Below are 14,337 nucleotides of genomic sequence, written 5' to 3'. Positions count from 1 at the left end.
TACTGAAAAATTGCTGACTTTCTCATTTGTGCCATATAATTATAAAATAAATCAATTGGAATACAAATATTGTGCTTACACTTCAGCGTATAGTATATACCACAGTATAAACACATCAGTGTCTGTATGAAATTTTAATTTATACTGACTTCATTTGTTGTTTTTATGTCACTTGTTGTAAAACTAGGCAAATATCTAGATGAGTTGATGTACCTCCTGGAAGACCTTTGCATAGCCCCAGGGCTACATGTACCCTGGTTGAGAACCATTGATTTAATTGTTAAAATATTGTAATATCTATCTATCTATATATCTGTATGTGTACAAATTCCTAACTTCCCCCTCTGATTTTCTAACCACATTCATAGCTCCCTACGGAAGAGATGGTATGGTACAGCAGGGCATGCAGTGTCAAAGAAGCTATATTTATGAAGACTAGTAAATAGGTTAAGGCAGTTACATGACTTGTTAAGAGACAATGTACTCAGATGAGAGTTTAGTAGATCCTGTGCCATGTAACAGGCTGGCAAGGTGGCTGTGCTCATTGGCTCTCCAGTAGGCATTGTGCCACCTACCCAAGTCACAATGCCTCCTGGAATACCCACTCTCAGATCAGAGTTTAGTATCCAGACTTTCTGTGGTCAAAATCTAATGCTTCAGAGGAAGTTAAAAAACCCACAAGAACCTACTCAATTATGCAATACTGTATGTATAGGCTTGGGAGCATTAGATTTATTTGGTAAATGTCGATTTCACCATTCTCACACAAGCCAATGAGAAATATTTCTATTGATAACAAACATAATTTACAGATAAGCAAATTAAGAAAAATGCTGCTTGTGAACTTATCAGAGTTTGATAGAAGGATATTTACCTTGCATATTTTGACATGGGATGTTGACAATTTGTGTTTTGATGATTATATATCCTCAACTTTTTGAATCATGTCTATTGTCATTAAATAAATTATTGTCTGTCCCCTATAATTCCCCACCACTGTGAACATTTGACTCAAGAAAAATTGGAAAAATGGTTACAGTCCATAATTTTGCACAACTGTGAAAAACTGAATAGAAAAATAATGAAACAAGTGATTAAAAATAAACATCAATATTATCCATCGAACTGATAAAAAATAAAAATCAAGTTCTGCCAAGCCTATATATACACAAAGGATTAAATAGTTCTTCCTGACCCTTATAGTGATCCCCTTGTGCCCTGAAGCATGACATTTAATTATTCTGATAATTACATCTCTTATTACTGGTGATAAAATCATCCGGTATAATTTAAAAACCAGCCCCATTATGACAGTGGCAGAGCTGGAGCCTATGATCAAGGCTTGCAGCTCTTCTCGTCAGGGTTAAGGCACATTAATAGGATGGCTCAGGGAAGCTTGTAATGCTTCTGCCGGTGCTGTATCTTTTCTGTAGAAGCAGCAAAGAATCCTGTGGCACCTTATAGACTAACAGACGTTTTGCAGCATGAGCTTTCGTGGGTGAATACCCACTTCTTCGGATGCAAGCAGTGGAAATTTCAGGGGCAGGTGTGTATATATAAGCAAGCAAGAAGCAAGCTAGAGATAATGAGGTTAGATCAATCAGGGAGGATGAGGCCCTGTTCCAGCAGCTGAGGTGTGAAAACCAAGGGAGGAGAAACTGGTTCTGTAATTGGCAAGCCATTCACAGTCTATCTTTTCTGTGTTACAGAGATGACATCAGTCTCTGCAGCAGACACTCTTCACCAGCACTTCAATTCACAAAAACATTAAAGAAAAAGCAAACAAACAAATCTTGCCTGTGTTTAGCAGAAAACACCTCCTGTTAGTTTACCCTCAAACTCTTTCCTAAATTAAGCAGAATACTATGTAGGAGAAACCCAAGCTCAGGTGAGTTCAGAATACGTGTCCTAAGGTGTATTATGGGAGATGTTAATAAAAACAGACAAAATTGATAATGTTTATTTATTATTAGATAATATAAAGCTAATAGATCTAGTATGATAACTGTTTCCCCTCCATCCCATCAACCAAGTCATGTGATGCATACATTCTGCGTTTGAATACTAGCTTACAAAAAGCCAACCAGAACTCTGTAAGTCAAGGCATGTATGCGCCTATTGCTGTATCACAACCGAGTCATCAAGACTACTAGGAGCATGATTTAAACATCAGGTCCTTTTTGCTGTGTCAATTATCTTTGATTCTCTTATTTATTTTCAAGCATTTATACAAGGTGTAATGTGTTTATGCTATGCAAGGGCTCTGTCACTTTAAAAACAATAAACTGTAACCTTTTGCATGAAATTAATGAATTCATTATCAACTAAAAAGACAGACAAGCTCACATGTAGCCAGTAAAAATCCATTAAGAAGTCTCAAGGCAATGAACTGAATAGCACAGGTCGTGGTGCAGCTGCCATGATGTATGCGCCAAAACCACCAACTGGGACAAAAAAAGAGAACCCCAGTAAAGCTCTTAGCTTTATACCTCTTTCTTTATTCATTTCATTCTTCCCTCATGCCAAAATCAAGCTGATCAGGCTTGCAAACAGTGTTCCATGAAAACAGAAATACATACGGTGCATTAGAAACACAGGTACATAAAAAAGAACGCCAGTGGCAAAAACAGAGGAAGTGAGCAGCTACCAGAACAAGAGCATAACACCAACACTTGCCAACCAGCACTTGAAGACCTCTGTTCTCAAGAGTTTGTGAGATAGAGAGAAGAGAGTGGACTGAGAAAAGGAGAGAAAAGGATGGTTTGAAAGAGAAAGTAATAGAAGAGTAGTGATGGGGAGTTACAGTCCAAGAATCAAAGACGACACAGAGGTGAATGGACCAGGGGAGAGGAATATGGCCTGAGAGAGGATTTCAAGTTCCCCAGTCACGGAAAAGAAATACCACTAAGCGATCTATGCCTCCAGCCAAAAGTTAACAACCCCGCTTGACTTTCAAACATCCAACTCTCGTAAGAAACTTCTTATGGACATTTCAAAGATGCAGAATTGTTCCTAGGAATAATTTCAAGGAGAGAATGAAATCAAGATAGTGATAGGCTGCTCCTGGAAAATTCACCAATAGAATGTCTAAATATGTCAGCTAGATTATTCGGTAAGAGTTATTGACTCAGCTTTACTCAGCAGAGGTTCAAATAAGTATAGAAGTGGAAGGACCCTGCAACTCCTAGGGGTAGTATAGGCTGCCCAGCCCAGGAAGGACTCTCTGTCATAACTCAAATATTTTTCAGGCCAAAGTTTCATTCTTCAATATTAAACTTAGGGAAAACATCAACACAAAAAGTAGCAGAGGGATAGCCGTGTTAGTCTGGATCTGTAAAAGCAGCAAAGAGTCCTGTGGCACCTTATAGACTAACAGATGTATTGGAGCATGAGCTTTCGTGGGTGAGTACCCACTTCATTGGATGCATCCTTTGCCGACCCTGAGCTGCAGCTCCCAGAGGTTTTCTCCTTGCCTCTCATTACTGTAAGATTTTTGTTGTTGTTAAATCCCAAGAGGGGTGACATCAGGACTCAAGAGTTAAAGATTAGGAAGAATTTTTAATTTTGGTTTCAGCTGACTTAATGTTCCCCATTTCCTTCCCCAGGAGTCTCTTGCTTCTCCACTGATGCCTTTCAGATAGAAAGCCGATCACACCAATACAATTCCAATTTCCAACCAGCAGAAGTTTTGCATGGAGCCCGGCACTTCTTGTGTAGCACTATCTCCTGGAACCCCTGACACTTTGTGTCACTGAGAAGTTTGCAGGCAGCATTTTCAAAGGATTCTCCTGGATCTCAACTAATCCAACATTTTAAGGCTGCTGGCTTGGGCTTCTGGGGCAACACAGATACTTCATAATTGCTGCCATTTTGAGAAATTCTTCAAAAATATTATCTAAGTTTTTACACTGTCCTCATTTCCATAGTATCAGACAGGGCCAGCTCCAGACCCCAGCGCGCCAAGCACGCGCTTGGGGCGGCATTTTGCCGGGAGGGCAGCAGGCGGCTCCCGCGGACCTCCCGCAGGCATGACTGTGGAGGGGCAGCTGGTCCCGCAGCTCCGGTGGACCTCCCGCAGGCACGTCTGCAAGAGGTCCACCAGAGCCACGGGATCAGCGGACCCTCCGCAGGCACATCTGCAAGAGGTCCCCCGGAGCCGCGGGACCGGCGACCGCCAGACCGCGCCGCCCTGCTTGGGGCGGCGGAATTCCTAGAGTCGCCCCTGGTATCAGAGCACCCTGTCTCTGTTATTGCTAGCTACAGATCGTGAGTACTGAAAAGTTCAAGCTTTTGTGTCTGCTAAACAACCTCCCTTTAGCTACTCACCATGAGGAAAAATACAGCAACACCGGACATCAGTCATGTCCTAATATTGAAAGTGACTTGGGTTTAGTTTAGTTTAATTCTAAATGAAACTGATATACAATGAACCCTTGTTTGAAATATCCTACAGCAATAACCTAAGTATGACTCTTTAGGCTACACTGTACTGTCTATACCCCAGATAAACTACAGCAGACCAGACTTAAACACAGAGTAATTTATGCGGCTGTATCGTATGCATGTATTAGTTTTAATTATATACTCATATGCTTCCTCTCAAAAGCCAGAGAAGCAACGATAATAAGAATGATTATGTCTGTAACCATAACTGTGTAGTTACTACTTATACCTCCACAATAGAAAAATATTGCAACAGAAATCTTTAAACCCGGAGAAAAGGTCCTATATATAAAAGGCGCAGTAAAAACTGTTCTACTGGTTCAACCAATGAACCATCTATTCCTGTGCCCTGGAAGTAGTCAGTACCAGAAGCTTCAGAGGAAGGTGTATGGAACCCCATTATGCACCATTATGAGTTACCACCACTTAGGGGAAGTTTCTTCCTAACCCAGGTAGTTATGCTTTTAAGGACCATTCTGGGTAAGAGGTGGGTGTGGAGAGTGGGTGTTCCAGGGGGCACTGTGACTTGGGTAGGTGGCACAATGCCTACTGGAGAGCCAACAAGCATAGCCACCTTGCCAGCCTGTTACATGGCACAGGATCCACTCAGACTGCCTCACTGACTAGTGGTGAAGAAGTGAGCCCATAACTCTGCTCCTTTGGACAAGCTTCGCATGCACCTTGTGCCTTCCAAACAACAGGAGTGATTGTGCTGCAGGTGCAGGAAGGGAAGGAGCCTTATATCCCAATGCAGAAGTCTGGCACAATCAAACCCCAAATTATTAAACAGCAGCATTTCACTTGATTAGGCACTATTGGCAGGCAAATAAACAATAGGGGCCCCAAATGAGATCGGGGCCCTGCTGTGCTAGGTGCTGTACATACAAACAGGAAGAGAGAGTCTTTGTTCTAAAATTGCTTACAACGTATCTCCTTTAAGTTCCAATTCCTTATTGTACTGAAAATACCTTTCAAGCAGGAAACACACACAGAGGTGCACATGGCTAAGCACTGAAAGATACCCACACCCAGCCTGCTTCCAAAAGTTAATATAAAGCTAGAATCTCCCCAGGGACTCAACCCCCATTCCCCTTTTCTTAAACCGATCTATAAGTCAAGAAAATGAGGGTCATTACAGCAGGTAAGCCTATCACTTAGGTGTAGCATGTAAATATTTTTCTCATTGCAAATGAATGTATAATAGAGACTACAATATAATAGAAACCTGACTGAAAATTCATAGAAATGCCATGGGAAAATTTTCATAATGGACTTATTTTCTGAAAAAAAGACATTATTCACAGAATGTGGTAAAAATGTAGTGAATTGGGCTTTGGAAAAAATTGCAAGGCTGTTCAATAAAAAGACAAAATAGCAACATTCTTCAGGCAGCAGGAGGTAAAATGAAATATAGGAAAGTTCCCCTGAATAAAACCCCCCCAAACTGTGAACATTTACTGCTCTCCTCCAGCATAGCAACCTTTCTAAGGGATTCAGATAATGGGATCTTAATTCTAGTCATGTTGGGAGTACAAGAAATGAGAGTTAGAACTTTAAAATGGGTACTACTGGAAAATTGAAAAGGTTAGTGGCGACCAGATGAACAAGTGAAATATAAAGAAAGGATCTGCCCTAAGTCTAACTGGCTCTTTTATTTAGGAGTATCCAAGAGTTTGTCAGGGTAAATTGCTACTCATTATAGACTTGACCACCGATTTATAAAACACATTTAATTAAACCAAGTAACTGTAGAATTTGCAAACTGGTTCAGTTTAGCTCTGTTGGAGCAGATATGGGATCAACTTTTCAAAACAACCTGTCAATGGGACTTATGATCCTAAAGTCACTTGAGAAAATGAGACTGGCATTTTTGAAATTTTACTCCTCGAGTCTATTTTCAATGGTATAACGACAGGCATGTGAGAGCTCCAGATCAAAGGCAGTTATGAGAGGAGAGGGGAAGCTAATGGCGGTCGGGTGGCTTAGAGAAGTGTTTTGGTGGGTGTAGCTCAGTTCTTTCTGGGAAAATATCACAACAGCCACCATCACAAGCAGCACTAACTCACATCTTAGACAACCTTGGCAAGGACTAAGTAGGCATGGAGAGTGAACTAAATGAGATTTCTCCAGAATATGATGCAGTGGGGGAGTTAGAGAAGCTTGTCCTACTGCCATCAGTAAAGACTAAAAAGAAAACTTTAGTCTTCTGTGCTGACACCTTTCATCATGAAATTCCCTTAAAGAACACACTTTTTAAAAGGCAATATGCCATTTGCACACACACATTCTAAATTCCAACATTGCTCATCTCACCAATGCAAGTTTCCTCCTTCTCAGGGACTTCTGGAAACGTGATCTGCAATGTCACAGCTCCAGAACAAGGGCATGAGTGTGGTTTCCTGCCCACAAATACCTTTGTGAGCAGAATCCCATTTTGCCTAAAACAGCAGACTTGGAGTATAAGCCGAGCCTCATTGCAGTCTGACCTCACTCAGATGTTGGGGTCAGAATCTGTGCTTATCTTAGCTGGTGAACTGGGAGCAGCGGTTGAGATTATAACATGAAGGCCTGAGGAGTTTAGCTGGGTCCAGATGCTGAACTAGGACAGAGACAAGTTTTAAGGGTCCTTGGGGTATTTCTAGCATTATTTACAAAATCATAATATACAAAAAGACCTTTTTTACAACTACGCTCTTACTAGTTAACCTTGGCGAGGCGATGCTAAAGACCCAGCTTCCCAGTTCATGATTCTGCGTATGGTTGCTCCAACCCTGCAAATACATCTGGAGGGGATACTGTAAGGTCAATAACCAGTGCCACTGTATCATCAATCTCTTCCTAAGGTTAACTTCAGAATGCAAATAGGTGAGGGTGTTTGTAAAGAGATCTGAGAGGAAGAATCTACAGCACAGCTGCCTTTTATTGAGCATAAGTCCAGAGCAGCCACATTCTCAGACATGAATGACAGGTGTGTGCGTGGCTTGGGGCATGGAAAGAAAAAGCAAAGAGAAATGAGAAGAGGGAACCTTTTACCTGACAGGTGCTCCACGGGACTGAGCAGGCTTCAACATGACTGTGATGGTAGTGTCAGTCTCATTCAAGGGGGAGTCCGTGTCGTATTCAGGCATAGATGGTGCTGTGGCAGAACAGAGACCAATGTGTAAATTATCCACTAGTTTTTGTTTTCGGGAGCTATGGCAAAATAACATGAATCACTCTTGGAGCCTGGGTAGCATTTTTCATCTGAGATGTTGAAATACTTTACAAGCATTCAGGGTGGAATTTTCAAAGCTGTTTAAAAGATTTGGACACCCACTTCCCTTTAAAAAAATAATGGGAATTGGACTCAAAATTTCCTAGATGGCTTTGAAAATCTCTCTCTAATTAGTTAAGCCTCAGCACTCCTGTGAAAATGGCCTCATTTTCTACATTTTCACATGGCGAGCTACACAGAGGTTAAGTCTTATCTTGGCTTAAGGTCATATAGTATGTCAACAGTAGAGCTGAGATAGAAGCCAGGAGTCCCAACTCTTACTCTCCAGCATTTATCACTAGATTACACTTCCTACACCTGAGATGCAACTTTCACTGTTTAGGCCTGAGCTAAGCTGAACATTTGTGAGCTGTAAGATAAATTTTGGACCAGAAGATGCTTAGGGAGGTGTGGGAATTAGCCAGGTTATCTCACACTTAGCTCCATAGTACTGTCACACACACACACAGAACTACATAGTCTGTATTTTTGGTATTAAGTCTACCCACTAATTAGTACTGGGGACATTTTCAGGAAAACAAGATACTGACTTTCTTATAAGTTAGTTTTTCTGCTACTTATCTCCCCTTCTTGCTTCCCCACTTGAAATCAGACTCCTGTTTGGGACAACACCATTTTTTTGCTGTGGAAGAAGTGCAGATACCACAAACAGCATTAGGATTTTGGGTGGGAAACAAGCAGGAGCAGCAGATGAATCCCATAAGGCGCAAAGATCCAGGTTTCATGCAAGTGCCTTTAGCTAAAAAGAACATGGAGGGATTAAATGCAGAAAATATGTTATATGAACAGCTTAGTTCCACTCAGTGCAGCTATAACTCAGAAAAGTGACTTAGTAAAACTGCATTGTGGGAGGTCCTATATTTCTCTACCATGACTTCCAGGTCAAATCAGCCTGTTTACAAGTTGATGATGTCTCAGAAACTGAAAACTGTCAAGATCCTGGTTTCTATTAGTAGTTCTGCCACTGACTTATTTTGAGGCCTTGTGCAAGTCACTTAACTTCCCTATTCCTTTAACATCCTCCCATCTATAAAATGGTGATGATTTTATGGGGGAAATGAATCTCTGAAATCTTTATATAAGAAACTCTATATTAAGGAAGCTTTTAAATAAAAAAGCTCGTTATAGGACAATTACCTTAACTATGAAGTATTATTTGTATTTCAATATTTTCTAGAGATGCACAGCCTATTGTGCCAGATGCATTATAGGCATAGTAAAAGACTATGCTGGCCTCAAAGAGTTTACAATCATACTTTAAGACAAGACAAAACTGGTGAATGAAACACACCTGGTGGAAGGACTGGATAACAATAATAAGGAGTGTAATTCAGTGATCAGTATTTGCATTAGTTACCATGCACGTATATGGAACATACCAGTTTTCCCTTACACTTAAAATATGAAAAAGCTAAGTGATAGCTCGGCAAAGGTTGGCTTTTTGGCAACCACTGAATAGTAACATAATTACTATACAACTGCATGGTGTTTACTACTTTAGGGCCCACTGAAGTCAACAGGAGTTTTGTCAGTGACTTCAGCAGGAGCAGAATTGGGCCCTTAATAGTTACCAAGAGATTATGATTATAAACATATACATGCACATTGCGGCAAGATAGGCATGCCTGGTCATTAAAAATAATTACCAAAAAGTCCCATAAAAGCACTACTAACATGTTTCCACCTATTGTAATCAAAAGCCCAACACAAAAATCCTTATTCCTGAACACTGCCTTCTTGGGCATTGGTTTTATGACAAGCATAATGAGAGCTTTCAAGTTATGAACACAGGAGTGGCCATGCAATGTGATGATCTAGTGTTAGTGACTATGCTATTGCCTGTGTGAAGCCTCTGAGCCTACCTACTATGAACCAGATGTTTCAGAAGCCTGTGAGGACAGACTGAGCTGATTGCTCATGTGCAGTCAAGTGCGGGGGTTACTCTAACTTGATTTCTGAATATTCACGGAATGCTAAAATAAAAGCAAATGGAATCAGAGAGGGAAAGGTACTAGCATTATTGTGCAATTGTATCTTTGTTATGTTACAAGTGTGCAGAGTATGCGCCGTCTCCTTCTAGTGGTAGGTCTACATGGAGGCTAACAGTCTATGTGGCTGATATTAGCTAATGGAGTTACTTCTTTAGCGCAAGTATGGAGATCTGCACTTTTGTGCTAAAAGTCAGAAGTTCAAACCCTGCTGATGATTAGTGGAAGGAATGGTTATTTGATGCTTATTCTCTCATTTATGTCTAGTGCATTGGCCACATTGTCCTCTTTCAAAATTTGTTGTTAAAAACAAAGCAGAAAAATGCCTTGCAGTGCACTGTTTTATAAGGCAGTTGGCTATGATTTGGGGCATCACAATTGTCTGAGGACATCTGCACACTAAAATTCTGCACTCAAGGTTTGCCTTAAGCTTTCCTCTGCTGGGCAAAGATATAAAGCAAAGCCAAAGGTATTCCTATTATTCACTGTTATCAAAGAGGTGAAAAAATGAACCAGGTGAATAACACGTTATCCCAATGCTGTCATTTTAATTGTAAAACCTTTCCATAAATCTAATCCAGCACTTGGTTCTTCCCTATCCAATTCCTCTACCCTCCTCTGAAACTCATCTAGCAATAGCCTCCTCTTTCTCTGCAGGTGCAAGAGCCTTCTTCTCTGCAGCTCCTGCGGTCTTTAACAGCCTTCCTGGACATACCTGCCTTGGATTCTCCATCTTTTCTCCAGTCCCATTTGGAAAAACAATTACCTTTCTCCTTGTTCAGACCTCTCCATTGCGCTATCCTTCTGATTATTTAACTAGCTCTATTATCACTCCCTGTGGAGCATTTTGAAGATATAGAGACCACATTTTCAAAGGATTCTCTAAAACTAGGCACCTGGTGTAAATGTACACTCATAGTCAGTTGCAGGGGGGGGAAACAAATGATGTCATCTAACACATTGTCGGCATCCATAAATCAGATATTTATTATTAGGTACTATTTTCACACACACCCATCAAATGTGGATGCTGGGGGAAGCCCACTTTAAAAATTTGCCCCACAGAGTTTGTATGGTATTGAAATTATCATCATTATTAATATGGGATACAACCATAAATTCCCTTATTACATCCAAAAGACAAATGGTATTTACACAGTTGCTCCAAACTTACTTTAAAATGCCTAAGCACTCAACACACTCATACAGTAATATGCAGTTATAGGCATTGATCAGGCACTTACAACAGCACTAGACCTGGGATGCCCAAAACCATGTTGCCTGGGTCCAGCTGGATAGGCAAGTAATTAGCAATGAACCCTTTAAGAGTCCACACTTCTATAGCTTATCTATCAGAACCTGTGGGACAATTGTCACTGCTTCTTGAATTCTTTTCTTTGCTGAAACTTGTTAGAACCATCTTTGATCATTGGGGCTTTTCTTCAAAGATTTCCATCCTGTATTTACACAGACTGCAGATCATATATATTCTTCAGTCAAGCTAACAACCCTTTATGGAGCTATCTTATCCTGCAGACAGAGATACTATGCCAAGTTGTTTTTTCTTGCTTTATTAGTTTGCTGACTTCGGATCTACAAAGGACAAACCAAGGGCATGCCTCTTCCCTTCTCCCCCAGTGCCGTACCTGAAATTTTAGTTGCGATACGTGTTGTGATGGGAGGTCCGAAGCCCTTCACTGTGCTGGCTTTGATGGTGAACGAATAGGTAGTCCCTGGATATAACCCTACAAAGAGGTGGTGAGTTTCATTCCTTAGTTTGAAGATCTTTCCCCTCTGGCTGGACAAGTCAGCACTGGGATCCAAGGACCCAACAGCTTTGTATGTAATCTGCAAATAAAGAACAGAGAGAGTCAGGGTGGTTGTGCTGACATCAGGATTGTCAGGCAAAAAAACAGATCCAGTTTCATTATCTTCCGTGAATGGGTTTTTACTTGGATGCTGGAGATCCAAGCATGATCTTTCATCCAAAGTTGCACTTAATAGAGGGTCTCATTTTTCACTTCCATTACCAACAGGCTCAGACTGCAGCATAAACTGATTTAAGAAGTGGATGACCAATTTTTTTTTAAAAGAAATCTGTTAATTTCTTCAGCCAAATTAAAGTTGACTATTTCTGGAGTAATTCCTTCCCCTCACCCTTCTCCCTGTGATGTGAAAAGACTTGTGGGAAAATTTCCCATAAATTATTTTTCCTGCCAGCTAGTGGCCTGATCGAAAGCCAATTGAAGTTAATGGGAGTCCTTCTATTGACTTCAATTGGCTTTGGATCAGGTTCTAAAACAGAAAGAATTCTTGACCCAGAGAGAATATTCTTTTAAGAACATGAAATAAATACCGTGAAGGCATTACACAAATTCCCTCCTCTCTTTGCCTGTGTTTTTGAGACTGTTTCAGACTGATTTTTTTTTCTGGCTTTGTCCTTGGTTTTGAGGGTTTGTGTATGAGTGCTGTCCCTGATTTCCACCTCAGAGTGTTGGCAGAAAGGTATGGATCCAGACAGATATTCATGAGTACACATATTGCTAGTGATAACACACCTTTAGAGAAATACAAGCCCAAAGCACACCTTTGAAATTCTGTCTGAGTTCCATTATGCCTACCAGTGGCAAGTCTGTGGATATACAGACATTGGAGGTAAAACTCATGACTTATTTACCAGCTGATTCCTTCCCTATGTTTCAAATTCAATCCAACGGTGACTCAGTTTCAACTGAACTGTCAATATAATATACTGTACTCTACTGCTCCCCTAACATATCCTGATATTACAGGATCCTCGCTTATTTGTAATGAAACACTATGAATAAATCAATGTATGTTAATATAGCAAGTCTTCAATGTTTTATGAAGGTCTTCACGAGAATCTAATTCCTGGATTTGCCAGAAAAAGGCTTTGAAAATTCTAAGTCCCTTGTATTATGACAGGAGGAAAATGTTGCATTTTGAAGAAAAAACAAATATATAATGTTAAAAAAGGAATATCTTGTAACAGGCTTGAAAACAGACAGAGGCCAATTCTTACTGGCACCATGCAGGAGCAGCAAATCACACTTTTATTTAGACAGAGGCAGATCACAAAAGAGAGAGCTGATACACAGAGAATAGGTTGGATTACAGGGAAGAAGAGTGAATTCCACCAGGGTCCATAATGATATAGAGCAGCAAGAACTGAGGAGAGTGGCACCCTCAAAAGCAGCTCTATTAAATCAGCTTGTCAGTATTTTCAATTTAAACTCACTATTTTCCCAAGGAACTATACATTGCAATTTAATTTGTTGCTACTTCCCAGCAGCTGGCTATACAGAGTCAGATCTCAGGACAAAGGTCATTAAAAAAACCACAAACACGTGGAAGCAGAACACTTCATTCACCTTTGGGGGCAGCACAGAGGGAACAATTGCAGCTGCCTTAACAAAACATTTTCAAAGAGGAAGAGAACTTTAGGTAAAACACAGTTAGGTTCTGAGGAAAAGATCATAGCCCAGATGAGGCAAATTTAAAAAAATAAAATGTATTCATTCAGTGTTTAGTTTTGAGTCACAAGCAACAAAAAAACTTCAAAAACAGACTCCAACGAGAGACTGCTGAATTGGAATTAATTTGAAAATTGGACACCATTAAATTAGGCTTGAATAAAGACTGGGAGTGGATGGGTCATTACACAAAGTAAAAATATTTCCCCGTGTTTATTTTCCACCCCTACGGTTCCTCTTGGAACCTGCATGCTGTGTTTGTACTAATAAAATGTAGAAACAGCATTTTTAGAATGGTCTTAAGGGGCTGGGTAGGAGTTCAGGGATCAGGAAATTGGGAATAGGATAAGGAAATTTCCAGCTCTAGGTCACTGAAAATCATGCCCATATGATGGCCAGCCAGTATCCTATGTGAATTCAGTTAGTTGGCTCAGTACAGGTCTTAGCAGACTGACTGAGTGCAACAATTCAATTCCCACAGACCATCACATTTCCATCAGATGGTATTGACTTTCAATATCATTAGCAGGGAGACCACAGAGGAGAAGTGGAGGAATCTTGCACTACAACTGTCCTTCATCTATGGATAAATAGAAGAGGCTACTCATCAATAATCCATCAATCTTCATTTTTAAAAATTAACAAACAAAACAACAAAAGAAATCAGATACTTAAGGCAAATGAAACTCCAGCAATATTTTCGATAAAAAGTAAGTTATGGAGCTTTACAAGTCACAGTCTGCTCATTAGATTCTGCACAGAAGACTTGCATGGGGGGCACACAAACTACAGAGGAACTCAACTTGTGAAGTCTGGAACCTTGATTCAGAGTTGAATCCAACAGTCACCACAGTTTTGGTAGGGAGTAAGCAGCATTCAAGAGGGAGGGCCTGTTTCAGATTCAGGGTTGCAGTTCAGGCAAATTAGAGAAAGAAGCCCTATCAACAAAAGTTTTGATCCAGATCAGAATCTGAAGTTTCTCAGAAGTGTGAGCTTTTTGGGGTGGGGTGGGGAAAGGGGATTATTCTTGGTATTACTGTAGGACCCACAGGGGAAAGGCCGCATTGTGCAAGGCTCTGTACAAACATACAGAGGAACCAATCCCTGCTCCAACAAACTGAAGACAGAGAGGGAGTAC

At 40.5% G+C, this 14,337-nt stretch overlaps 1 protein-coding gene across 6 annotated transcripts in view; it reads right to left on the bottom strand.

Annotated features, from left to right (window-relative positions):
• Window positions 1-14,337, bottom strand: part of PTPRT (protein tyrosine phosphatase receptor type T) — a 709,404-nt gene that overhangs the window by 169,308 nt on the left and 525,759 nt on the right. For all 6 annotated transcript variants that reach the window (XM_044985246.1, XM_044985247.1, XM_044985248.1 and 3 more), the window contains 2 exons: window positions 11,352-11,553; window positions 7,477-7,579 (listed from right to left, as the gene is read on the bottom strand). In XM_044985246.1, the coding sequence (XP_044841181.1) occupies window positions 7,477-7,579; window positions 11,352-11,553 (305 nt within the window). The remainder of the gene's footprint in view (window positions 1-7,476; window positions 7,580-11,351; window positions 11,554-14,337) is intronic.

The sequence above is a fragment of the Mauremys mutica genome, chromosome 13 (assembly GCF_020497125.1).
Source record: "Mauremys mutica isolate MM-2020 ecotype Southern chromosome 13, ASM2049712v1, whole genome shotgun sequence".
NCBI classification, from domain to species: domain Eukaryota; kingdom Metazoa; phylum Chordata; order Testudines; family Geoemydidae; genus Mauremys; species Mauremys mutica.
Note: the sequence above shows the minus strand (reverse complement) of the source record. Positions and strands in the feature narration are given on the sequence as shown.